At 41.5% G+C, this 26,933-nt stretch overlaps 1 protein-coding gene across 1 annotated transcript in view; it reads left to right on the top strand.

Moving 5' to 3' along the window:
- PLEKHG7 (pleckstrin homology and RhoGEF domain containing G7) overlaps positions 1–26,933 on the top strand; it is a 1,339,509-nt gene that overhangs the window by 1,166,789 nt on the left and 145,787 nt on the right. The window contains exon 13 of the mRNA XM_044087653.1: positions 2,250–2,343. Within this exon, the coding sequence (XP_043943588.1) occupies positions 2,250–2,343 (94 nt within the window). The remainder of the gene's footprint in view (positions 1–2,249; positions 2,344–26,933) is intronic.

Here is a 26,933-nt window from a genome sequence, read left to right as displayed (position 1 = left end):
CATAAAAGAAGACCAGAATGCCCAAACAAACCTTTGAAAGGAAAGAGACCCCCATACTCAGGAATGGTGCAGACCCCCATGAGGCTGCTAACCCACAAAACCCCAAAGGTATGGGCCCTTGCAAGCATTGTGTAGTCTGCCCTTTCATACACTCAGGCACATCCTACACTTTTCAACACTGCAACATCACGGTGCAGTTCAAAGTCCAGTACGACTGCCACTCAACTTTTCTAGTCTATGCAGCCTACTGCGACCAATGTTTTTCCTTCTACATTGGAAAAACAATTAGAAAGCTTTCAGACAGGGTGAAGGAACACCTTGCAGCCATCAGGCATAATGACAGTTACAATGCATTAAGCAGACACGCCACGAGCTGCAACGGCTTCGCCCGTTTTAAATTTCTAGTGTTAAAACAGGTCCAGCAGTTTTTTGGGGATTGCAACACACTACTAGAGCTGAAGGAATTAAGATGGCAATTCTTCCTTGAAGCAGATACCCCACCAGTGCTCAACGAGAATCTCAACATTAAATGTGCATTAAAGTGGTACAATTAAAAAGTTACGGCATGCCCCCTAGTGGCAAGGTGTTAGCAGATAAAACCTTTTGTTTTAGAGCAGTGTCTCTCATTAGTCCAAATACTACTGCATTAGCGTAGTCTATCTACCAATCATAGTGAAGCATTTTTTATACCAGTTAGACTATTTAAAGCTCGCACAGTACTGCAAAAATATTACATTTTGCTGTGATGAAGTTCGATTGTTATCAATAAAGTGAACGAAAGCACTCAGCAAATAATGGTTCTGGCTCAGCGTCTATTCATTGTTTTTTTGTTTTTAACAGTTTGGAAGTTTTCAGTAGAATAAGTTTATTTCTTCCTAGTCTTATTCGGTTTTGTTTTTCCATATATATATATATATATATATATATATATATATATATATATATATATGTGTGTGTGTGTGTGTGTGTGTGTGTGTATATATATATATATATATATATATATATTTTTTTTTTTTTGGGAAATACGTCTTTTAGTTTGTTTGTGTGCAAAGCTTCTCTACCTTTTTTATGTGTAGTAAACAATGATTCTCTGTGCTATGAGTCTTAGCAGAGTAAATCTGAATATTTGTATAGCCTTCATTGTGCCTTACTTTTTATATATATTATCATTCTAGTTATGCTTTTCACTAAAGTATCCCTAATCCAAAACTTTATCAAGGTTATTCTAAAAAGTCTGTGGCCAGCAGCATGGCAAAGAGAGATATAGCCCTAACTGTGGCCCAGGTGACCCGGGTTCGATTAGCAACCTGGGTGCCTGACGTGTTGACAGGGAGAGATAGGTTTGCCATTCTCAGGAGGGAGTTTGTTTGTCTAAGGTGCTTCCTGAGAGGAGGAGGAGTGGTCCATAGAGGGAAATAACCCTCAGACATAGTAGAAAAACACAGGGGAGGGGATGGGGAAATGAGTTTAGGTCATTAGCAACCCTCTGGCAGTAGTCACTGGCACTAACCTCCCCCCCAAGACACCCTTACAATCCATGCTAGCCCCAGCTCTGTATCTGAGAAATTCCAGGAGGTAGAAGGAGGAGCCGGAAGACAGGGCAGTGGGACAGCATAAAGCATCAAACAGAAAGGGATGAGGGGGTGAATGATTCTCTGAAAAGTCTAGAGCCAATGAAGGCCCAAGATAAGTTATTTATGGCATGCAAAAAATAGGGGATGAAAACTAGAGAACATCAAGAAAGACCAAGGAAATCAGTGGGACAGTCTGTGCTTTTGGAGAAGATTAGACTACCCTTGGCCATATAGTATTTAACTGTGCATATTACAGCACTCTGCCTTGAGTGATGCAGGATATCTCAATGAACCAGAAAAAGAAAAGCGCTACTGCAGTTTATCATGGAAAATCGTGGCACAGTACCCACTGTTACATTATTTCCTTTTTAAGTACCTATCTAGAGCAGGAGCAAGGGTTCATAGTTCAGTAAACTAGTGATTTCAGCAGGGCTGTTCAGAGCAGAATCTATGAAAGACTTGTCTGCCTAGACATCTTAGACTGATTTAAACTATGCGTATGTATGAGTTTTTTCTATGCACAGTCATTTTAATTGTATATGATATAATATCTTGTCATAAAGGGCAAGTCTAGTAGAAATTGACGTCAGTAGTGAACTATATATTTATTTAAGGGTTTGCTATATAATTGTACAGACTCACTTAGTAATGTTCTTATTTTCTCCATTTTCTCAGACATTAAGACATTTTCTAAAAGAAACACATACAGAAAACCTGTTGTCTTCCATAGACAGAGTCCTGTTGTATGAAGGAAAGTTAGGACTTGTAGGTAAGTGCTCTGATATTTTATGGGAGTTATAATTGTAACCCACCTAAGAGAAACAGGCAACAAAACATTTTTGCTTGTTTCTTTTACTATTTATTTACTAATCTGTTTTAATATGGACTGATTGGAGCCACTATATTTGGATGTCATTCTTGGAAATCAGATTCTTCACTGTTAATTTTGTCTTTCGGCTTTTCCCGGTTAGGGGTCACCACAGTGGAACTCCCATCCGCTAATGATTGGCAGCGGATTTTTAAGGTGCCAAGTTGCCAGCCTGATGCCCAACCTTCAAAGAAGGCACGCCCATTCACGCATGCACCTACCTGCATGCATATTCAACCTGGTGCTTGAACATGAGGGTACAGCTTTATATCAATGCATCCCTCATCAAGTCTTATTATCCTGATGTATGATTGTCAATTCCCAACTTGTTGAATGGTTCTCTAATGTAAATTCTGAGTTGTTTTTAAGTTTGGGCATAAGGGAGATTTCCTCTTACCCCAAAGGCTCACTGACTTCAAAGTTTGTATATACACAGTAACAGGAGTGAGGGTTGCAGATGAGTAGTATGATTTGCCTCCTTGCAAAAATGCATTGTACATTTTTTTTTCCATCCAGCTGAGATTGACTGCCTCTGAGATGATTTATAACCACACATCCCTTCAGTACCATGATGTTCAAAAACTGGTGACAGTCTCTGTCATCCTTATGTTAAAACTGCACTTATTTAGCAATCGGCATTTTGCGTTTGTGTGTACTCTTGTACATTCTCACATGCACACAAGAATGCATATATGTACATGCACGCACCCACGCACGCACACACACACACACACACACACACACACACACACACACACACAATAGAACTTTTACTGAAGAACAAGCAAAACATCTACTTATTAAAATAGTCCATTATTTTACTGTGAAGTACATTATTTTTCTTTTTACTCATTACATGGCACTTTTTCCTTTCTCCTTGTGATAGCGGAATGCAATTGGGTCCACATATCTCTGCATTATATGGAGAGTCACACCCATTGCGCATCCATACCATCAGCATGCAGCAGTCATGATAAATGGTTATAAGTAAAGATAAACTGGAAAGCAGCTTAGATCACTGAGTGTTAATTAACAATTTACTGACAATATGCATTTAGTGTAAGTCACAACAAATGAAAATTAAGCCATTTCACATGGGCAGGAAAATTCTAGTTTTAAAAGTAACATAAATTTTTGAAGAAGATAGGGAAAATGTTCATTGTGGGAAGCAAATAAGAATGAACTTCATGCTGTTCCAAATGACAAATTAGGTGACCGCATGAGTAAAAACGGATTAAATGAATGCAAAACAGAGTTGTCATTTGGAAATATTATTTGATACGTCAACCTAATATGCTGCATTGGTGCAGTGGTTAGTGTTGTCGCCTCATAGTGGTACTCAGTTAAGTGTTGTACTAAAAGGCAAATTTAGTCACTTCACATGGCACTAATGAACAGACTTTTTAACATAAATGCTGTAGGCAAACAAAACAGGCTTCACACATTAAAATATTTATATGAGAATGTTATGTGTACATTTTGCCCGTGTAAAGAAAACTATATTCAGTATTTCTAGTAAAATACATTTTATCAGTTATGTAAAAGCCAACATACTTTTTTTCATATTTTAATGAAATAAGAGGCTTATCTTTGCAATCTACAGCAAAACCAGTGATAACAAAGCAGAGCAGTCCAAATAAAAAAATACACAACATTTTTTTGTCAGTAGAAAAACAAACACCTCTAATGCCTTGGGTAAACAGACTTCTGGGATTTAACAAGTACAAAAAGACACACAAATCAATTAACATTTATAAAACAATTATCCAATAAAAATGCTAAATTATGAAGGATCCTTCCAAGTTCATTCCCTGTATAAACCAGTTGGTGTTAGGGTGCCATACTTTAAAATAGAAACAGTCTCCTCAAACAATAATTTATTTTTCAGCAGAGAAACATTCTCGGCTGTAACCTGTTCTAATATATTCAAATCAACAAAAAATCCCCCATGCACAGTATTGTAATAATCTGTCACAGGATTTTCACATTTATTCTTCTTAATGTCTCATGTTAAGTTGTCATTCTCTCCTTCATTCTTGCTGGATGGGTTTGGAGCCGATCCTCGGCTCCGACTCGGCCTATACTATAGCTCGAGAGCTATTTTTACCGGCTCGAGGCAGCCCTATATCCCACAATACCATGTACTAACTCCCCAGATCTCGTTTGCCGCTTCGCTGCGAGGTTGCCTTTTTTTACTGGCTCAGGTCAGTAAAAGAGATTTTTTTCAATAGAGCTATTTTTCAGATAGTTTTCCAGATAGTTTTCCTACCTTAGGTCCCTATCGATAGTTTTATTTATTACAGCCCTTTTGTAGCCCTTCTCCCTTCCTTTTAGTTAATTTTTATAATCGGGCCTATGGGCTTTAGCTTAGTTTCCCCCACCCCTTAGAGAGTCTGTGTGTGGGTGTTTTAGTCAGTCCCCTTAACTCCTTTCTGGGTATAAGTTGAGTGAGTGTGTGGGCTGACTGTGTTTTCTGTATTTAGGACTATGTCCAAAGACGCTAAGGTTTCGGGATTCAAGAAGTGTGACTCGTGCTGTCAGAAAATGTCTCTGACAGACGGTCACACTTCTTGTGTCTACTGCTTGGGGCCTTTACACCTGCAGGACTCTTGTTCCATCTGTCACGGATTTAGTTCAAGAGTCCTGCAGGAGCGTCGTAATAAGCTCATCTTGAGGGGCTTATTGAAGCCCGATGACTCCCCGTCCAAGTCTGGCTCGGGGAAGTCTTCTAAAACCGCCAAACCCTCGGCTCCAGCTTCTGAGTCGAGGACTGGTGTAACTGAGATGACTCCGACATTGGTTCCAATTGGATCCGAAGTGAGCAAGGTCGTATCCGCTCCGAAACCTGCATCGGAGCCGACTCCAGCATGCAAGCGCTCTAGATACCCCTCACTAGAATCCGTCCGATCTGCTCCGAGATCACCACTCCTATCGGAGCGGAGTCATAGGACTCATTCATCCGGGTCATCCAGGCTTTCCCACCATGATATTGAGAGGGTGGTCAGTAGACTCTTAAAATCTCAGGCACTAGCCCAAATGCTCCAAAGCCCATCTCACCAGACTGTGGCTCCCTCGGTACCGCCATCGATTCCTCCCCCCGACTCACCTTTCGAGTTCAGAGCCGGAGTTTGTCGGAACCGTAACCTTGCCCACGTCAGAGCCAATACTCCCACCTTCGGCTCCGGTGTCGTTGGCTCTGACTTCTTCATTGGTTCCGTCCGTGGAGAGGTCTGGGTGCCGGGACTCCACTGTCGGCTCCGAGGGGGCGAGTGGCATTGGACCCTTGTCCGACCCTGCTCTCCCTCTCTGAGCTTCGGCTCTGGTTAGTTCGGCCCCGACAGCATTCTCAGAGCCTTCTCTGTTGGTGCCGGGAGCGGTTCAGGTCTCTTCGGAGCCGGGACTGCCTTTGGTGCCTGATAGGGGAGCCTTCGAAGTGATGAGGAGCGTGCTGGACCCAGTGTCCACTCCAAGGTTAAATTCTGCAGCTCCTCTCTCTACAGTGCCTGTTACGGTCTCTGGCCATCCTACTGCATCTGACAGCAGAGATCCAAAGCGTAGGGTACCCACTTTGGGTGTCTCCTCCTCTTCCGAGGCCTCCCCTGAAGCTTCAGGGGAACCCCCTAGGAAAAGAAAGTGCAAGAGGAAGCACATAGACTCCCCCGAGTCTGTCACGTCGGACACCGACTTGGATGAGTCGGAGGGTTCCCCGAGATCCCCCACTGAGGATGTCTCTTTTTCAGACATCCTAGAGATCCTGAAACAGAGGGGAAATTGGTCCACTCTCAAACCCTCTGAGGACAAGTCAGTTTACCTTGACGCTTTTGGATCTCGCCCTTCCACCTCCTGGGTGTCTCCCCCTTTCGACCCACTAATGGAAGTAGTGGCCAGAAAGGCATGGGCAGCTCCTGACTCAATGGAACCTACCCCTAGGAGGTCCTCTAAATTTATTTCTGCTCTGGAGGACAAATCCTTTCTGACCAAAGGTGTTTCAGTTGATGCTATGGTGGTAGCAGCAGCCACTAAGAAGGAATTAGCTGATCCTTCTGTACCTGTTCATCCTCCTAACAAAGAGTCCAGGACCATGGACAGGTATGGTAAGCGGACATTTGCTTCAGTGACCTTTGCTATGCGATCGCTGAACTATTTATGTCATTTCACCCGCCTTCAGAGAGACTTGCTCAAAGAACTGGGTGAAACTGTACAGGATCCTTCTGCTGCGGGGTATCAGGACAAGATGAACTCCCAGCTGGCTACCCTGAATTCCATTGTCAACTCCTCCATGTGGCTTATCTCCTACGCAGCCGATGGAGCGAGTAGGGCCACAGGCACAGGTGTTGCGTTGAGATGTCACGCTTGGATGCGACTGTAACTTTGCCGATCCCTTCAAGGCGTCCTTCACCAACACCCCCTTTGATGGTTCAGAATTGTTTGGACCTCAGGTGAAGAATACCCTCACCAGATGCGAGCAAGATGGTAAGACTCTCTCTGCCATGGGAGTCCACTTTTCCACACCCTCTAGACCTTATCCTAAGGGCCAGAAGGGTGGAAAGATGTGGTTCCGCAAACCACAGGGAGTCGTGCCTGCCGCACGTGGTGAATTTCCCCCCAGAGGCAGAGGGGGGAACAATAACAGACGCCGCCCCAGGGGCAGAGGGGGTCCACAGAACCAGGGTTCCAGGGAATCCTTCCCTGACCAACCCTTTCAGCATCCCTGAGAAGCTGCCCGACTGTCCGCCTTCAGAGGCAGTCGGGGAAAGATTATCTCTGTACCCGGAAGCCTGGCAATCCCTCTCCCAAGACAAATGGGTACAGTCGATCATATCCGAGGGTTACAAAATTCCCTTCATTTCCCCTCTGGTACAACCGCCAAGACCCCTACCAGACGTACCACCCGGACAAAGGGGTCAGGCACAGCTAGAAATAAAAAAGCTGTTAGAAAAAAGAGTCATCCAGGCAGTCCCAGCAGATCAGTTAGGATCCGGAATCTACTCCAGATTCTTTTTGGTACCAAAAAAGACAGGAGACTGGAGACCCATTTTGGACCTCAGCAGATTGAACAACTCTGTACAAAAGACAAAATTTCAGATGGTAACACTGCAGTCCATTCTACCCTTTTTGGGCAGAGACAACTGGATGTGCTCGTTAGACCTCCAGAACGTGTATTATCATATAAAGATACACAGGCACTCCAGGAGGTTTCTCCACTTCCGGCTGGGAGCCAGTCATTATCAATTCAGAACCCTGCCCTTTGGTCTCACCACAGCCCCCCGGGTGTTCACCAAATGCTTGGCAGTGGTCATGGCTCACCCGAGACAAAAAGGATTCCAGGTGTTTCCATATTTAGACGACTGGCTCATTTCTACTACCACCAAGCAGCATCTTATAATGGCCAGGGATTACACTATTCAACTTTGCAACAATCTAGGTATTTCTATAAATTTTGCAAAATCCTCCTTGTCGCCTTGTCAATGTATAAACATTATAGGCGCCGTGTTAAACACCACAGAAATGTCTGCAACATTACCACCTCAGAGAGTGACAGACATACGGTGGAATGTTCAGTTCCTGTTTCAGTCCAACAGAGTTCAAGTCAAGTTAGTACTGAAAGCGTTAGGCCTCATGGCAGCGGCGATCCTTCTCCTCCCATTAGCCCGATTCCACATGAGGATCCTTCAGTGGATGCTGTTTTCTCAGTGGTCCTTTCAACAGCTCCCAATGACTCACAACATCTTGATAACCCCATCATGCAAGAATCACCTCTCCTGGTGGATGGTTTCCCCTCAGCTCTTTCAGGGCAGACCCTTTGTTCTCCCCCCCCCCCAGTTGCCACGGTGACAGCAGATGCCTCCCTGATCGGGTGGGGGGGGGGCACTATCAGGGCAGGACGGTCCAGGGCACATGGCAACAATTAGAATGCCACCTGCACATAAATGTCCTGGAGATGAGAGCGGTGCTTTTAACGTTGCAAGCCCTTCAGAACTCTCTTCCCACAGGGACTATAGCAATTCAAATGGACAATATGTCTGTGATGTGGTACATAAACAAGCAGGGCGGAACAAAGTCCTACCCCCTATGTCGAGAAGCACTCAGACTTTGGCAATGGGCGATTTCCTCTCAACAGTTTCTGATAGCAATGCACATCCCCGGGAAGTCCAACGTCATAGCGGACAGATTGAGCAGAACTATCCTCATGCCTCACGAGTGGTCTCTAAATCAAGCGGTAGCAGACAGAATATTTCAGAAGTGGGGCCAGCCTTGCTGCGATCTTTTCGCAACCCCTCAAAACAGCAAGTGCCTTGACTTCTTCACACTCTTCCCTCTACCAGGCCATCCCCCCAGAGACGCTCTTGTTCACGATTGGCCCCGGGGTCTTCTATATGCCTTTCCCCCCTTACCGTTGATCCCCCAATTAATTCAGAAAGCAAACGCATTGAGATCCAAAATGATCCTCATTGCTCCGTATTGGCCTCGACAAGTATGGTTTCCGTTCCTGCACAGTTATCTACTGGAACAGCCTTGGCATCTGGAACCCCTTCCGGATCTGTTGACCCATCTCACGGGCAAGTGGCATCAGTCTCTTCATTCCCTCAACCTCACAGCTTGGTTGCTCCACTTCCAGCCATAGCCAGGCTTCCCCTTATTTCTCTTCCTGTCCGTGATATCATTCTTGCTTCCCATAAGTCCAATACTAGGAAGACTTATGCAAGTAAATGGAAGCGTTTTTCGCTCTGGGCACAAGCTAGGTCCTTAGATCCTTTCCATGCACCAATTCATAAGGTTCTAGACTTTCTGGCAGAGCTTTTTCATTCAGGGTCATCGTCAGCCATTATCAGAGTACAATTAGCGGCCATTGCTAATTTTCATGTGGGGCTCTCACAAGCAAATATTATGTCCCACAAACTCTGTAAAGCCTTCCTCAAGGGCATCTTCTTGCTTAGACCTCCCGTTAAGGATCCGCCTCCACAATGGGATTTAAATTTGGTTCTAACGTCATTGATTCTGCCTCCCTTTGAACCTACAGCCTCTTGCTCCCTCAAGCTTCTTTCTTGGAAAACTCTGTTTTTAGTAGCCATAACATCTGCCAGAAGGGTATCGGAACTCCAAGCCTTGTCTGTCCGTCCCCCTTATTTGGTCTTTCATAAAGACAGGGTAACTCTCAGAACAAACCCTTCCTTCCTACCGAAAGTTTCCTCTGAAGCAAATCTAAACCACTCTATTGACTTGCCTGTCTTCTTCCCAGACTACTCAAACAGGGCTGAACAGAAATTACATTCATTGGATGTTCATCGCCAACTACGGTATTATCTAGACAGGACAAAACAACTCAGAAAGTCAGATCAGCTCTTTCTCTCTTATGCTGAAGGGAGGAAAGGGCTTCCAGTATCAAAGGTTACTCTTTCCAGATGGTTGACATCCATTATTACCTTTGTCTACGAGTTGAGACACAGGCAACTCCCGTCTAGGCCTAAGGCTCATTCAACTAGGGCACTATCAACATCAACAGCCTTTCAAGCAAGGTTACCATTAGATGCCATATGTGCAGCAGCTACATGGGCTTCTCAACATACCTTTATTGCCCATTACAAACTTGATATAGCCTCCAGAAATAGAGCTGACTTTGGTTCCATCGTACTCAGGAGTCTGTTCCATTGAGCCACCCAGGACCAAGGTGCTAGGGACGCTGTCCCATCCAGCAAGAATGAAGGCGAGAATGACAACTTAACATTAAGAAGTTATGTTCTTACCATAATGTTTCATGTTAGTTGTCTTCTTCTCGCCTTCTTTCTTGCATCCCTCCCTCCTGCCCCCTAGCCTGGACAGACTTGAAGGTCTCTGAGTCCTTCTATTTCATGAGATACAATACTTTACGGTTTCCCCGTATCTTTAGTGTTACCAGCAGGGAGTCCGTACTTGGAAATGAGGATAATAATGATAAATTTATACTATGTGTTAGCTGCCAACGAGATCTGGGGAGTTAGCGCATGGTATAGTGGGATATAGGGCTGCCTTGGGCCGGTAAAAATAGCTCTCGAGCTATAGTATAGGCCGAGTCGGAGCCGAGGATCGGCTCCGAATCCATCCAGCAAGAAAGAAGGTGAGAAGAAGACAACTAACATGGAACGTTATGGTAAGAACATAACTTCTTATTATATGCTTCTGTAATGTTATTTTAAAGCAAAAACAAAATCGGAAAGTGAGCAGTCAGTAACACGTCCTGGAAGTCACCCAGACAGAAAGATGCTAACAACAATTGCCTGAACGCAAGTTTATTATTTAAAATAAGAGCGTTTTCGCTGTCAATACAAATAGGCAGCTTCTTCAGAAAAAAATATATGAATAAAACATTTGGCGCCAAGCCTTTAATTTAAAAACCAAAGTGTAGTGTGTCATACTGACATCACTACTTCTTAAAAACACTTAAAGACGCACTAACATACTCCATTAGGACAAGGCAATTTAAAATAAGAATGCAAGTGTAGTTGAAGTGTCCGTAACCCCATCAAATACAAGTAATCAGAAAAAGGGGGGATACCAACACTTAATTTATCACAAAACAAGAATAAAACTAAAAACTAGGGGGAGGGGAAATAAACCAAAGATTTATATATGTATAAATATGTGAAACAACCTCATAGTGATCAACTAAGAGGTATCAGTCCACAAGCATCCCTCAAAGTAGGTGGAAAAATAAAAACCACCTTTTTAAAAGTTATTTTTACAAGTGACTTCTCAATAAGTAAATAGAAATGGCCAGTAACACACTGTCAGTGTACATGCGTATCTACACAATTGGCCCTATTTGGTGTAACTTCTCATTTTTAATAATACTGAGATGTTACAATTATCGTTGAGGCCAGGACAGTGGAAAGCATTAAGCTTGATCTGCCATTCCAATTCACGAAGTTCAAGTAACAGTGACAAAGGGCCCCCTCTGATACTCATAGGTATATGATCGATTCCCATGAAGTGAAATTTGTGTTCAGGGAAATTTTCAATATGCCTAGCTAGGGCGTTTTCCTGTTTGTTAGTCCTAATGGCATAGACGTGTTCGTAAATACGCTGACGTAATTTACGATCCGTCTTGCCTATATAGAAAGCAGGACATACATTGCAAAATGCTCCATAGATAACTGATTTTGTGTTGCAATTGATTGTGTGTTGGATGTAGTATTTACTGTCATTGACTAGGAAAGAACCGCCTGTTTTTAAAAATTGGCACCAGTTACAGGAGCCACAGGCCACAGAGCACTTACATTTGATAAAGCTAAGCTCATGTCTGGATTGTAAGAGCTCTTTAAGATTCCTTCCTTTTCTAAACACTACCCTAGGGAAGGGGCCCAATTTTTCAAAAAGGTAAATGTCATTCCTAATGAAGTCCCAGTTCTTATTCAAAATATTACAAATTCTCCCTGCGTCACTACTAAAAGCTGTTGTAAAACTGGTGACCAAATTACATTTTACCAAGTTGTCTAATCTAGTATTACCTATTAGTTGGGATTGATCATCGCCCAACTGTGTGTGTTCAACTGTGTTTCTATTCGTTGACAGGTCGACCTGTAATTTGAGAAGAGGTCTAAAAAGACCTTCTGCTTTTTTCACTTCTATTTCAATGATGATTTCGTCAATTAATGAGGTCGGATAACCTCTATTCAAAAATTGACTCTTAAGAAACTGGCATTCTTCACTAAAGGCTGAATCAGAATTACACATACGGACTGCCCTTACAAACTGGCCTTTAACAATGGCCCTCTTTTGTTTGAAAGGGTGCTGGCTGGAATAATGTAATAAAGAATTACAGTATGTAGTTTTCCTGTACACTTTGGAAAAATACATCTTACCAGTATCATCTTTGCTAAGATTGACATCTAAGTAATCAATAGTCCTGACAGAAAACGTGGATGTGAACCTCAAAAAGGTGGTAGTGTGGTTCATGAATTCCACTAAAGAATCAGCCTCCCCATCTTTGCCTTTAAACAAGATGAAAATGTCATCCAGGTAGCGAGTATAGAGATGGATCTGGTCCTTGAAAGTGGGGTTCGATAGAATAAACTTAGTTTCCCAAAAGGCCATGAAGATGTTAGCTACACTGGCTCCACATTGGGAGCCCATGGCTATGCCTTGTTTTTGCAAAAAAATTTTTTCATTGAAAATGAAAAAATTGGAATCAAGGACTATGTCAAGCAGTTCTGTGACGATGCTGATTTCATTGTTAGTGGCACCCAGATCTTTCAATTTTAGCCCAACCCACTCGGTGGCTTCCTGATGGGGTATCGATGTGTATAAGTCAACCACATCTATTGTGAGAAAGTTGAATTCGGGATTGTATACAATGCTATCAATACTACTCAGGTAGGACCAGGAGTCTTTACAGATGGAAGGAATATTCTTTAAATATTTTAAAAGAATATGATCGATCAATTTAGAACTATTATAAGTCATAGAAAACCTACCATCTATTAAAGCCCTCATGGGTGGGTTCTCTAGATTTTTATGCATCTTAGGGATGCCAAACATCATAGGAACTTTTGGGAAAACTATGTCTAAAAAGTTGTATAATTCCATATCGATTCTGCCTTCCAGGAACATGTCCCTGAGGTAACCCCTAATTCTCCTATGTGCGCCATTCATTTCACTGATAGAAGAGGGGCAGTACGCAGGTGTGTCCAAAACAGAAGACATTTTCTCAATATACATGCTGTTGTTGAAAATCACGAGCCCACCCCCTTTATCAGGTTTAATTACCCGGACTGGTAAAAGTTTAAAGTCAGATAGAGCCCTTCTCTGTTCAGTGGTGATATTCTGGAGGTTGTTAAACTTTGGCCCATTTTTTATCTTTTTCAGTTCTCTGATGTCCAATTCACAGATGCTCTCAAAAACTTTTAACCCAGTGTGCAAAGGGGGGTTGAAGGTACTCGGAACCTTTAACTCAACCCTAGGTAGAGCAATGGAATTGTTGAATAACAGGTCCAAGTTCAACTTCCTAGTGTAACATTTTAAGTCCAAAATAGTCTTAGTGAGATCACATTCAGAGCTGGGCACAAATGTGTTACCACGAGACATGATTTCAATGAGCTCTGATGACAACATAACATCAGAAAAATTGTATATTTTGAAGTCACCATTCTGATTGTATTGAATGCGTAAAGATGAACTCACGCTGTTATCCAGATCTATGTTGTTATGCACGAGTGCTAGTTGTTCCGAGTTCTGCTCCTCGTTTGGTATGGTCGTTGTGGGAGTTGTCCTAAAAAGTTGTTATTATTAACAAAATTAGAACTGGAATCAGAGTTATTTTTCCTAGGTCTGTCATTGTAATTAGAAAACTTTCCATTTGGCCTGTCAGTTCATTTAGCTTTAGACCCATGTTGATTAAAGTCAACAGTTTGATTACCAGAAGCAGGTGGAACAACTTCTGATTCAAACCCATCCAGGCTATCCAAACCTGCAGTGGGCACTGTCTGTAATTTGGGATACGCACGTAGATGACTATATGCGTCCCTATCCCTGTTTAATTTTTTGACTTTATTCTGTTTTAATTTAGACATGAGCCCCTCAATGCTAATGAAAATTCGATCATAGTCGAATTTAAAGCGCAAGAATTCCATGTCCATTTTGATAGTACTGTCAAGTAATTTGATTTCATCCGTAAGAGAATTAATATTGAGAGAATAATGTTTTATTAACAATTCTAGTAGTTGAGCCCCTTGTCTTTCAAAAAGTGTGACTAAGTCCGTCAAAAAACCAGTCCCCTGAATTAGACCCGAAGGAGAGAAGGAAGAACGAAGGCCTTTAGGCACAATATTTTCATTGAGACATTGCTGGAAGTAAGAAACTTCCAGCTGTAGTTTTTTTAGTTTAACCATTTTAGCATCCAACTTTTTAAGATTGTTGAGAATCGTGTCAACAGAGTTAGACTCACCCGTTGAAGCCGGTTGTTCCGTAACAGTCGCTCCAGGAAACGCAAAAGCTTCCAAGTTGTTAATCCACTGAGAGATCGAAGGAACGCCAATAAGCTCCCTGTTGTTGCCACTAACACTCTGTTGCTCTCCGTTTACCAAAGGTCTGTCTCTCCCTTCTAGGTCCGACGATACAGGTAAGTGGAATTGCTCACTTTGTTCATTGTGGATCATGGTAGAAGGGCCACTTAAAGGTCGCTGACCAGCTGGTATGCTATTCGATGAAGTGCAAGGGAAGTTACTGTTCTCAAAAACCTCCATACGAGTATGCAAGGCGTCTATTTTTTGCGATAACGTAAGAAGCATCCTGTTCATGTCTGAGCCAGTGTTCAGATGATTACCATCCGGTGGAACACCTTCCGATAGGAAGATTGAAGGTGTACTTGGGCTGCTCGGTCTATCCGAAGCCATGAGACAACGACAGACTAAAGAAAAAACGGCAATAACAAACCAAGCAAAAACAAAATCGGAAAGTGAGCAGTCAGTAACACGTCCTGGAAGTCACCCAGACAGAAAGATGCTAACAACAATTGCCTGAACGCAAGTTTATTATTTAAAATAAGAGCGTTTTCGCTGTCAATACAAATAGGCAGCTTCTTCAGAAAAAAATATATGAATAAAACATTTGGCGCCAAGCCTTTAATTTAAAAACCAAAGTGTAGCGTGTCATACTGACATCACTACTTCTTAAAAACACTTAAAGACGCACTAACATACTCCATTAGGACAAGGCAATATAAAATAAGAATGCAAGTGTAGTTGAAGTGTCCGTAACCCCGTAATTTTTGAAAAATTGGGCCCCTTCCCTAGGGTAGTGTTTAGAAAAGGAAGGAATCTTAAAGAGCTCTTACAATCCAGACATGAGCTTAGCTTTATCAAATGTAAGGGCTCTGTGGCCTGTGGCTCCTGTAACTGGTGCCAATTTTTAAAAACAGGCGGTTCTTTCCTAGTCAATGACAGTAAATACTACATCCAACACACAATCAATTGCAACACAAAATCAGTTATCTATGGAGCATTTTGCAATGTATGTCCTGCTTTCTATATAGGCAAGACGGATCGTAAATTACGTCAGCGTATTTACGAACACGTCTATGCCATTAGGACTAACAAACAGGAAAACGCCCTAGCTAGGCATATTGAAAATTTCCCTGAACACAAATTTTACTTCATGGGAATTGATCATATACCTTTGAGTATTAGAGGGGGCCCTCTGTCACTGTTACTAGAACTTCGTGAATTGGAATGGCAGATCAAGCTTAATGCTTTCCACTGTCCTGGCCTCAACGATAATTGTAACATCTCAGTATTATTAAAAATGAGAAGTTACACCAAATAGGGCCAATTGTGTAGATACGCATGTACACTGACAGTGTGTTACTGGCCATTTCTATTTACTTATTGAGAAGTCACTTGTAAAAATAACTTTTAAAAAGGTGGTTTTTATTTTTCCACCTACTTTGAGGGATGCTTGTGGACTGATACCTCTTAGTTGATCACTATGAGGTTGTTTCACATATTTATACATATATAATTCTTTGGTTTATTTCCCCTCCCCCTAGTTTTTAGTTTTATTCTTGTTTTGTGATAAATTAAGTGTTGGTATCCCCCCTTTTTCTGATTACTTGTATTTGATGGGGTTACGGACACTTCAACTACACTTGCATTCTTATTTTAAATTGCCTTGTCCTAATGGAGTATGTTAGTGCGTCTTTAAGTGTTTTTAAGAAGTAGTGATGTCAGTATGACACGCTACACTTTGGTTTTTAAATTAAAGGCTTGGCGCCAAATGTTTTATTCATATATTTTTTTCTGAAGAAGCTGCCTATTTGTATTGACAGCGAAAACGCTCTTATTTTAAATAATAAACTTGCGTTCAGGCAATTGTTGTTAGCATCTTTCTGTCTGGGTGACTTCCAGGACGTGTTACTGACTACTCACTTTCCGATTTTGTTTTTGCTTGGTTTGTTATTGCCGTTTTTTCTTTAGTCTGATGTTATTTTAAAGGATCTTTTAGTTTCCCCTATATAAAAAAGACTGCAGGAACATTTTAAAACATATACTACCCCTTCTGTACTGCAAGCATATTGTGCTGTAGGGTTATACCTAACACCATTAATCTTATCAAAGGACTTAACTACATATTGACATACTGAGCAGCCTCCACAAGTATTTGTACATAGACTACTTATTTGTTTGACTAAACCCTCTGTCGGTGCACATAATTTATTGTGAACCACTATATCCTTCACACTACGACTCTTCTTAAAGGATATTAAAGGGGTTTTCCATAAATTCTTAACATAACTCTTACCTCTCAAAAGAAATAGCCAATAATATTTAATAATATCTATCACTTCCTGAGTTAAAACAATAACAAAATACACTCTTCTTCCTTCCCTAGACTCATACCTATCCAAACTACTGACATGATACCTTACCCCACTACTGTTATACTTCCCATTCCACTGCTCCAACTGAAACAATTTTCCAAGGGCATTCATAATAATTCCTTCACTATGACCTCTTTGTTTAAACATAATATAAGTATGAATAATTTCCTGTTCCATAACTTTCACATCACTACACAATCTACTCACTCTTAAAATTTCCCCATAATGTAGGGCAGTCAACACATGTGGAGGATGACAGCTTTTACTGTCTAAAAAATGTCCCCCATCCTCAAACTTTCTATGAATTCTAATGCATATATAACCACTATTATGACCCTCTACCACTAAATCCAAAAAAGTAACCATCTTACCACTTTGTAGGCAATCAAACTCCAAACCAAAATGATTATTTTGTAGGTCATTTACAAAAAATTCAACAAATGATTCACCTCCCTTACACAAAAAAATGAAATCATCAATAAACCTAAAATAAGAAACTACATAAGTCTTAAAAAAAATCTAACTGATACAGGCCCTGGCACTAAAGGTGTTTCTTTTTCTACTGACAATAAATGTTGTGTATTTTTTTATTTGGACTGCTCTGCTTTGTTATCACTGGTTTTGTTATAGATTATTTTTTATCTTTTTTAGTGGTTTCTTTTAGCTTATCTTTGTAGATTAGCTGAAATTGCTTAGAACTGAGATTTTTTTAAGCTTTACAGACATTCTAAGAGATAGATTTGTGTGTAGCATGGTTTGTGAAGCACACAAAAGAATCTTTTGGATTTGGCACCATGGCACATAGGAGATAAAGGATAGATAGGCTAGGTTAAGACATCTTGAGTGCTCTCTGGTGCTTGACTCTCACTTCCTTCAGGAATAATGTTGAAATTACTTCCTAGAGTAGAAATTAAGGGACCAGAGTGCTGCCACCCAAGACTGGGGAAGCCTGGCTTTTACTCATAAGGACATGAATGAGTTCATAGGTTCATACTAGGCTATCTGCCCTAGGGCATTTATAAGCCTAGCCAGAGTGTGTTTGGCTTTCGCCACCCATTTTAAATTAATTTTGCTATGCCCTTTTTTGAGGTTAGTATACTGTGCCTCTGTCTAACAGTGACACAGAAGTGATACCCGGGGTAAACCTACAATCTCCCATCCACTCATCAAGATTCCTCTTGAAGAGAGTCAATGAGGGACTCTGCCTAACCTGGACTGGGATTTTATTCCAGAGTGAAGGGAGCCTCTGGGTTATGAATCTGTCCCTCCAGCATGTCCTATTTATTTCAGTGCTGAGGTTCAAGTCTCTTGAGCGCGTAGCTCGATGGGATTTGGATTTTCTGAGGTGCAGCATGTCCATTTATTCCGGGTTGGACATGGCTTTATACGTCAGGCACAGATCGCCTCTGAGCAGGCGGTATGCCACTGAGTAGAGCTGGAGTTTCTTTAACCGGGCAGCATATGGCATCTGTTTGAGCCCTTTGATCCTCTTGGTGAGGTACTTTTGGGGTCTTTCCAGTTGCTTCAGGTGTTTGGTAAGGTACATCCCAAAAGGGGCATTGTACTCAATTATGGGCCTGATGAGGGATGAGTAAAGAGGCACGATGACCTCTCCTGATCTAGATGTGAATCCCTTCATGATTAGGTGGGCTATATAAAATGTTTTTCTAACTACTTTGGCCACGTGGTTGTCAAATGAGAGATTGCTATCAACTTGGGTCCCCAGGTCCCTAATTACTTCTTCTGTACTTAATGGATTACCACCTATGTGGTAATTTGTGGGCACTTTGTTTTTGCCAGAGGGGATGACTATACACTTTTTGGCGTTTAGCTTGAGGCCATGGCTCTGGCACCAGTTGTCTGTTTCAATGAGGCCCTTTTGGAGGATGCTTGTGTCGGCTGGAGAGTCGATTATGGCGCCCAGTTTGCAGTCATCTGCGAACTTGGTCAGCCACAGTCCTTCCATGTTGGCCTGTACCTCCGAGAAATATATACCGAACAAGAGAGGTCACAGGACTGAGCCTTGTGGGACGCCACTTGTAACTGGTTTGGAGTCTGACATGGCTCCAGCAATTCTAACCATGTGGGTTCTGTCCTTGAGCCAGTTTGCAACCCATCTAGTGACATAGGGGTTTATATTTAAGCTGGTGAGCTTATCTATAATGTCCGAGTGGGGTATTGTATCGAAGGCTTTTGCGAGGTCCAGGTAGGCTGTGTGGACCACCTTACCCTCGTCAATGGCCTTGGTGACTGTTTCAAAGAAATCGACCAGGTTTAAGAGGCAGGATCTGCCCTTAACAAAGCCGAACTGGGTAGGATCCAGTGTCTGTAGGTCCCCAATATCTTTATTTATGAGGTCCATGATGATCCTTTCCATAGCTTTGCAGACCAAGCTAGTCAGGCTTATGGGGCGATAGTTTCCAGGATCCGTTGAGGCACCACCTTTGTGGAGAGGGACCACTGTTGCTGTACGCCACTCTTTGGGTACATATCCTGTAGTAAGGCTGAGATTGAACAGTAGTTTTATGTTTGGGTTTAGCTCTTCTTGGAGTTCATGTAGGACGCAGCCCGGGACGCCGTCTGGTCCCATTGATGCTGTATTTTTTGCTTTGGAGAGGGCGGCTCTTACCTGAGCATCTGAGATGTCAGGGGGCAGCACTCTGCTGGGATAGATATTTGCCCTTTTGGTGGGGGGGGGGGGTTTGCACTGAACATGTCAGCTAGGATGTTGCCAATGTCTGTGGGTTCGGTGTATTTTTTGTCATTTTGGACTAATTCTGAGCATATCTGGGAATTCCCACCCAGGTTCCTAACATAACTAAAGAAAGCCTTGTGATTATCCTTAGTGTCCTGTGCAATTTTTCTGTCGAAGCTGGCCTTAGACGATTTTATGAGTGCCCGTTGGTTTTTGCTAATACTGATCAGAGATGCCTTCCCTTTTTGGGATTTTGCTCTATCATGTAGTAGCTTCCTCCTTCTATTGTATAGTTTGTTTATGGCTGGGGTCCACCAGACAGGACGTCTGCCTTTGGAGGATTGGGTCTTGGTTTTATTTGGGATTGCATGATCCATGCATTCCTGAAGGTGTTCATAGAATGCGTTTATAAAGGATTTTGCGGTCTGGGCCGTATTTTCCACAGGCCCGGGGCTTTGAAGGATTCCACCTCGGTTTTGAGGAGTGTGAAATTTGCTTTAGAAGTTTTTCACTGTGGTTTTCTGGGCAGGGGGTGGGGTCGGGATGTGAATATCCAGTGAGATTAGTTTATGGTCTGATCTTACCAGTAAGGGATACACTTCTGGTCTGGAGCATAGAGTCCCCATGTTGGTGATGATCAGGTCCAGTATGTTTTCCCCTCTTGTGGGAGTGGTAACAAGTTGTTCCATAGCATTTGAGTTTATAAATTCTAGGAACCTTTGGGCTAGGGTGTTGGAGCTAGAGTAATGCTCCCAGTCTATGTTTGGGTAGTTGAAGTCACCCAATATAATGGTGTTTGGAGAGAACTTCATATTTCCCAGTGTTCTCAGGAAGGCCGAGTGGGGTTCCTGGGTTTGGGAGGGTGGTCTGTAGCAGGCTATAAACTGGAAGGCAGTTTTACCCGCTGTTAGTTGCACATGGATAGTCTCTGATGCTTCGTGCTGTGCCACCAGTCTGGAGGTGTGGGTATCTTTGACGAATATTGATACTCCCCCTCCTTTTGTGGTTCGGTCCAAGTTTTGGGGCCGAAAAGCATGGTATGAGGTATAACATGGTAGTGCTGGGGTGCTCTCTGGAGCCTTGAACCGGGTTTCTGTTACTGCACAGATATCGAAGTTCTCCATGCTAAGGAGAGTTACGAGTGCGTGCATCTTGAGGTTTAGACTTCTGGCGTTGAGTAGCATTACTCTTAGTTTCTTATCCCTTGTAATACCTATGGAGGTGGGTTTGTCTTTTGAGCCTTGCCTAAAAAAGGCACTATGGGGGTAGCAAGAGCCTTTGCCAATATCCGAAAGCCCAGGGGTGACAGGTGCAAGCTGTCCCTAGCGAAGCATCGTGGCTTGTCGAGCATGTCATCCCAGGCTGACAGGCATTGGATCCCCTTTGAATGACACCAATACTTAAGCCAATTGTTGAAATTGATCATCTTGTCTTCATATTGTGGCATCATTCTTGGTGAGGGTAAGATGCTACTCAAGGTCAGGGTCATACTGGCCTGGGCTACATGCTCAGAGAGCTCTTCTATGTCTCTTTTCATGTAGTCCAGGGAGGTACGTCTCAGGTCATTCACACCAGCATGGACAATGACTGAGTCATATTTGTACTTGCCTTGGAGTGACCTGAGTGCTTGTGTTATGTGGCGGATCCTAGCGCCCGACAGGCAGCTCACCGTGACCTTCTCCTTGTTCAGCCTGGTGAGCGGGACGTCAGTGTGCCTGACAATAGAGTCACCTATTACAAGTGTATCAGGTATGTTGTGTAGCCTTAAGGGCTGTGACTGTTTGGCACACTGGCTTTGTGAGCTATGTGTTGCATGTGTTTTGTTTTGGGGTAGCGGTTGCTTGGGTGTCTGCTTTGGAGGTCTCTGCTGCTTAGGCAGATTTTTATTTAGAGCCTCCGAGTATGTTTTTGTCTGTTTATGTGTTTGGTTTGCTGTCGTGGTAGCTTTATGTGAGACTGGAATTGTAGTGAGTGTGGTTTCCTTCTCCTCCTGACTGGTTACGCCAGTACTGATTTGAGAGAGCTTAGCCTCCAGTTTGGCTATATGGTTGCATCTCTCACATGTGTTGGAATTTGTTGGGAGGAGGAGAGGGTTGTCTGTGTACATGAGGCAGTTGTATCATTGCCTCAAGATTCCCAGATTCACCAGTTGGACCGGAGAGGAGATTGACAACTGACCTTTGGACATGCTAGAATAGTATTAGGAATTCCTTTATAATTGAAAAAAGGGCCAATGGGGAACAAGGTACTGAAGGGGAGTTTGTGAGGGTGTAGTGCTTTTAATTTTTTAGTGCTGACTTAGTGAGCAAGTGCCAGGTAACTTAAATGCAATGTGTTACAGGTAACTTAAATGCAAAAATGACAAACAGTAACTTTCTTTCAAGTGAAACAAGGAAATAAGTGCAGTAAGCAATGCAAATATCACTAGGGATCCACAGAAGCGCTGAAAAGCCGCGTTTTAGGTGGAATTAGCATTTCAGGGAAATAAAAAAAAAAAAAACAAGAAGCTGCACTTTAAAGACAATCTAACATGTGAACAGGCAGTGAACACAGTTGTATCACTATAAATAAAAGATATAAAGAGATGTACAGCTACAACATTTGGCTATATATGTATTTATTTACTTACACACACACACACACACATATATATATATATATATATATATATATATATATATATATATATATATATAGATAGATAGATGTAGTAGACTTTCAGCTTTACAAGATAGTTATGTTTTAGATATGATAGATTGTTACCCCTTTCAATTTTATCCAGTTTAAATGAAATAGAAAAGGAAATGTCATAAGAAGAGTCAAGCTGAGACAGTGTATAACTGAAACACGAAGAAGCTAAATGTCAGATGCACAATACAGTATGAGAACCTTGAAAAATGAAGAAGGGACAGACAAAATGGAAGCAAGCACAGTAAAAGAGCATGATGACCTGATGTGTTTAGAATTGTATAACATGGCAGAGGAATTATTTTGATCACCACAAAACTGATGGAAATGAAGCTTAATAGAGAGATAGAATGGAAGCCATGCTGTCAGTTATTTCCATGACAGAGTTTCTAAGGTTGTTTTCACACATACCTATGGGAGACTAGGCTATATCATTAGAAGCAGACAAGATTGAAAAGGTTTTCCAATAGGAAAAGTAACCATGCTTATCACACATGAAGGGAACTCAAAGCTGCATGCATGCAATACAGAGGACCAGCAATGTTTGCCTGGGTGTGAATAAGGAAAATCAAATTGGCATGCATTTAAAATACTGACATCTAGGAATACCAAGAAGATGGCTACAGCTGAAAACTTCTCTCAGCTGTTAATGCATAGTAAGCAGATTCACCAAGGAAATGTGAACACTTAAAGGCAGGCAAATTTTGAATTAGATCAAACGCCACTCCAGAATTTACAGAGGCACTTCCTTATGCCCTTAGCCTAAGGCAGAGATGGAGTTACACATTTTGGAAAGTACTAGGGTACTGAGAAAAATAAAATGGAGAGAATGGAACTACACTGCTAGTTCTAGTGCTTAAAAGAAGTACGTCTGAGGATATTCGTATATGTAGAGACTTAGCGATCATCATTAACCTAGTATTATGGAATGTGCAATATCCTTTTTGAAAACTGAATATGTTTATTTATTTATTTATTCATTCATTCATTCATTCATTCATGTATTCATTCAGTCTGTTAACCAGGTAAGTGGAACAGTCCTATGATCATTTCAAACTATTACCTGGGCAAAAAGCACATTTAAGTAACAACATGTTTGTAGTTTAGCAAATTAATGGGCACACCAATAAAAACAAGCATTAGCACACATCAAATAAGCAAATTACTCATACAGAAAAAAGAAAGAAAGAAAACCAAGTGCAGAACAGAGTGTGTGTGCTGTATCTTTAAGAAGCTTATCAAGGACTGAACATGCATATATGAATAGCAAGCACGTGCTATACTCAGTACCATTTTGAAGGTGCAATGTAGCTAGTTTGAATATGTTACCTAAGTTAAAGTTAATAAGCTTCAATCATGATGTGTTTGTACATAATAAAGCTGCTTGAACAGAACCCACAAAGACTAGACGAGTGACATGGTATCAGAAGTAGGATTCCAGAGACTGATATTCAGAGCTACGAGGTGCAGAGATAACAATGAAGGTAAACTAAGAGAAATGAGCATGAAAAATGGCAAGAAAAGAACCAAAGGTAATGAAAACCTGCACAAACTGTTTATTGTATAAAAAAGATAAAACGGAGCATTACAAGGGCACAAACTGCATTATTAGACAAGCAAGAGGCACAAAAGGTTTATTAATTAAACAAAATGCTTAAGCTTGAAATATTTGATAAAACGATTATCAGAAAAGCAAATTGAGTATGTTTAAAGCAAAATGAGTATGTTTAAAGCAAAACGGGCATGTTTAGAGTAAAAATAGCAAAAGAAAAGTACAGTGAGCTTGAAAAGAGATTAAACGAGCAAAATGAATATGATAAGGGCAAAAGGGGCACATTAAGCATAAATAAAACAGGGCGACTGCATGTTTTTTGGCATAATTATATGACTTCGTATGGTATCAAGGGCATAACTAGAGTTATTCAAAGTATCTCAAAGTGTTCAAAAGTGCTTACACTGTGTGCTTATTACAGTGCATGTATTCCAAAGAGTTTGTGTGCAAAGTGCAACTTTTTCATGAAGTACAGTCTAAAAGTACAGCCATTTCAAAAAGTTTCTTGTGCTTGTTGTGTCTATTCGCAAAGTGCCGCCATTACAGAGTGTCTTGCACTGTAAAGAATTATCTGGTGCCATTTTGGGGGAAGCTTCAGTCTGCTGTGTACTGTTTATTCACAAAGTGCAGCTGCATCTAAATGTTTCTTACTCTGAGCTTCTTCTGCCCAGTTCATTTGCACAGTGCAGTTATTTGAAATGTTTCTTACACTGTGGAGAGGTGATTTCGTGCAGTACAACAATTTTGAGAGTATTACAGTGCCCGAGAGACTCATTCCACAAAGTTCAGATATTCAAAGGCTTGTTCTGCTATTGGGCAAAGTTACAAATACTGGCATAAATTTCTAGCTTATGTGTATGTGTGGGCTCGTGCATATTTGCAAAACCCTTCACTGGCATGTGTGGATTTCAAAAGCTCACCATTTGTAGTTGATCAGAACATTGCAGAGAACTGGAGAATATTTTGAGCAAGAGTATGATATTTTATACAAGCAGCATATTCTGACAAAGTTGCATGCACCAGGGCATTCATTTTGTTAAACCTAGTTGGGTCAGAGGCCATCGTTCATTTGTGTATGCACCAGCAGTATATGAGGGAGAAGGTGAAAAATCATCATATTGTTGTACAGGCAGAATCAATGGAAAATCCCAAATGTTTAAAGCGCAGATTCAAGGAAATGTGCAACCCCCAGACAAATATTACATTAGAGAGGCTTTTGTTTTACACAAGAGATCAGAAACTTTTGCAGCTTATATTACTGACCAGAGAAACAAAGCTAAAATGTGTCGTTTTGGTGACTTAAAAGATGAGTTAATAAAGGACAGGCTTGTGTGTCGTATTAATAGTGTTGCTGTGAGAAAGATTTTGCTTCATGACAGTGATTTAATGTTGAGTAAAGCCATTGAGATTTGTCAAATCCATGAAGTTACAGAAAGGCACACAAGTATGCTTGCAAGTGACAAGAGCATGGTTTCAGCAGGCTCCAGAGCAAATGCAGATAGCATGCAACACGTGGCAAACAGAAGCAGGCCTAAGCACATGGCAGCCACAGCCCCTGCTGGTTCACCAGGGAAACCACATAGTTTTCCAGCAAGTTCTAAGAAAGGAGCATGTTCAGTCCAGTACAAGCATGAGTCAGAAAAACCCAAATCCAGCTTTATTATTAACTCGCAATTGTGGTGCCAATCATGAGTCTAAAACAGAGAGATGCTTAACATTTGGTCAGCAATGTCACAGGTGTTAAAAAATGTACCATTTTCAGAAATCTTGCAAATCAAGTAAACCCCACACAGTTGTAAAGAAGGGTCACTCAAAAAAGCAAATTGATCAAATAGACTACAACTCTACTTTCTATCTAGATAGTGTATCAATAACTGGTAAAAAGGTTGATGCAGTGAATTTGTTGGCGAGGAGTGAAGTGTTTTGTACTGTCCAGATCAATGGTAAATCCACTTAGCTCAAAGTAGACACTGGTTCAAAGTCTAATGTTAAATCACCAGACACATTTGCTAAGGTGAGAACCAATGAACAACTCTATGTGGCTAGTAGTGCGAAACTTGTTGCTTATGGATTCAAACCGAAGGCTCAGTAGTGCTTTCATGTTATTTGGCTAGGAACTGTTACAGCTTGTTATTCTATGTAGTTTGAAGACCTGTGCAGTCATTATTGGTTCTCAGAGACTGTTTGAGAATGAACCTGCTTTCTTTTACCAAAGAAGTTCATCATATAAGAGCATATCCTAGTACCAGTTTTTCTGAAGCCATTTTCTCAGAGTATGCTGATGTTTTTGATGACAAGTTGGGCAAACTTCCAGTTATGTTTTCTATGAAGTTAGACCCAGAGGTCAGTCCAGTAATCAGACCAGCAAGAAAAGTTATTATAGCTGTGCAGGATAAAGTCAAAGCTCAGCTGGATAAAGTGGTGCAGCAAGGTGTAATTTGTCCAGTTACACAACAAACTGAATGGGTGTCGTCCATGGTAGCAGCTCACAAAAAAGGCTCAGACAAAATCAGAATATGTATTGACCCAAGAGATTTGAACAAAGCATTGAAAAGACTGCATCATCTGATGTGTACAGTCAAAGAGGTCACAGCTCTAATAGCCAATGCCACTGTTTTTTCTGTCTTGTATGCAAAAAGTTCATTTTGGCAAGGGATGCTTGATTGCAAATCCTCATTACTATCCACTTTTGGTACCCTGTTTGTCAGATATATATTCCTGAGGATGCCATTTGGAATAAATTCTACAACTGAAGTCTTCCAGCATGCAATGAAAAATTTTTTTCAGGTTATCCTTGTGCCATAATAGTGGATGATTTATTGGTTGGAGGCAATGGTAAAGCAGAGCATGACAGAAACTTTAATTAAGAGAGTTCTAGACAAAGCACGTGAAATGAACTTAAAGCTCAGTCCTCTGAAGTGTAAATTCAGGCTACCAGAAGTTACATATGTAGGTCATTTATTTACCAGCACTGGCTTAAGACCAGACCCATCCAAGCAAGCAGCTATTCTTGAGATGTCAACACCAGATAATATTCAAGCTCTACAGTGTTTCCTTGGCATGGTCAACTGTTTAGGCAAGTTCATACCAGACTTCAATGAGTTGACAGCACCTTTAAAAGAGTTGACGTGCAAAAATGTTACATGGTCTTGGTTGGAGCACTACCAGAAAGCATTTGAAGACCTTAAGCAGAAAATTGCCACCCC

Source organism: Protopterus annectens, chromosome 11.part0 (assembly GCF_019279795.1).
Source record: "Protopterus annectens isolate FY-2018-M chromosome 11.part0, PAN1.0, whole genome shotgun sequence".
Classification (NCBI taxonomy): Eukaryota; Metazoa; Chordata; order Ceratodontiformes; family Protopteridae; genus Protopterus; species Protopterus annectens.
This window is presented reverse-complemented; position numbering and strand designations above follow the sequence as displayed.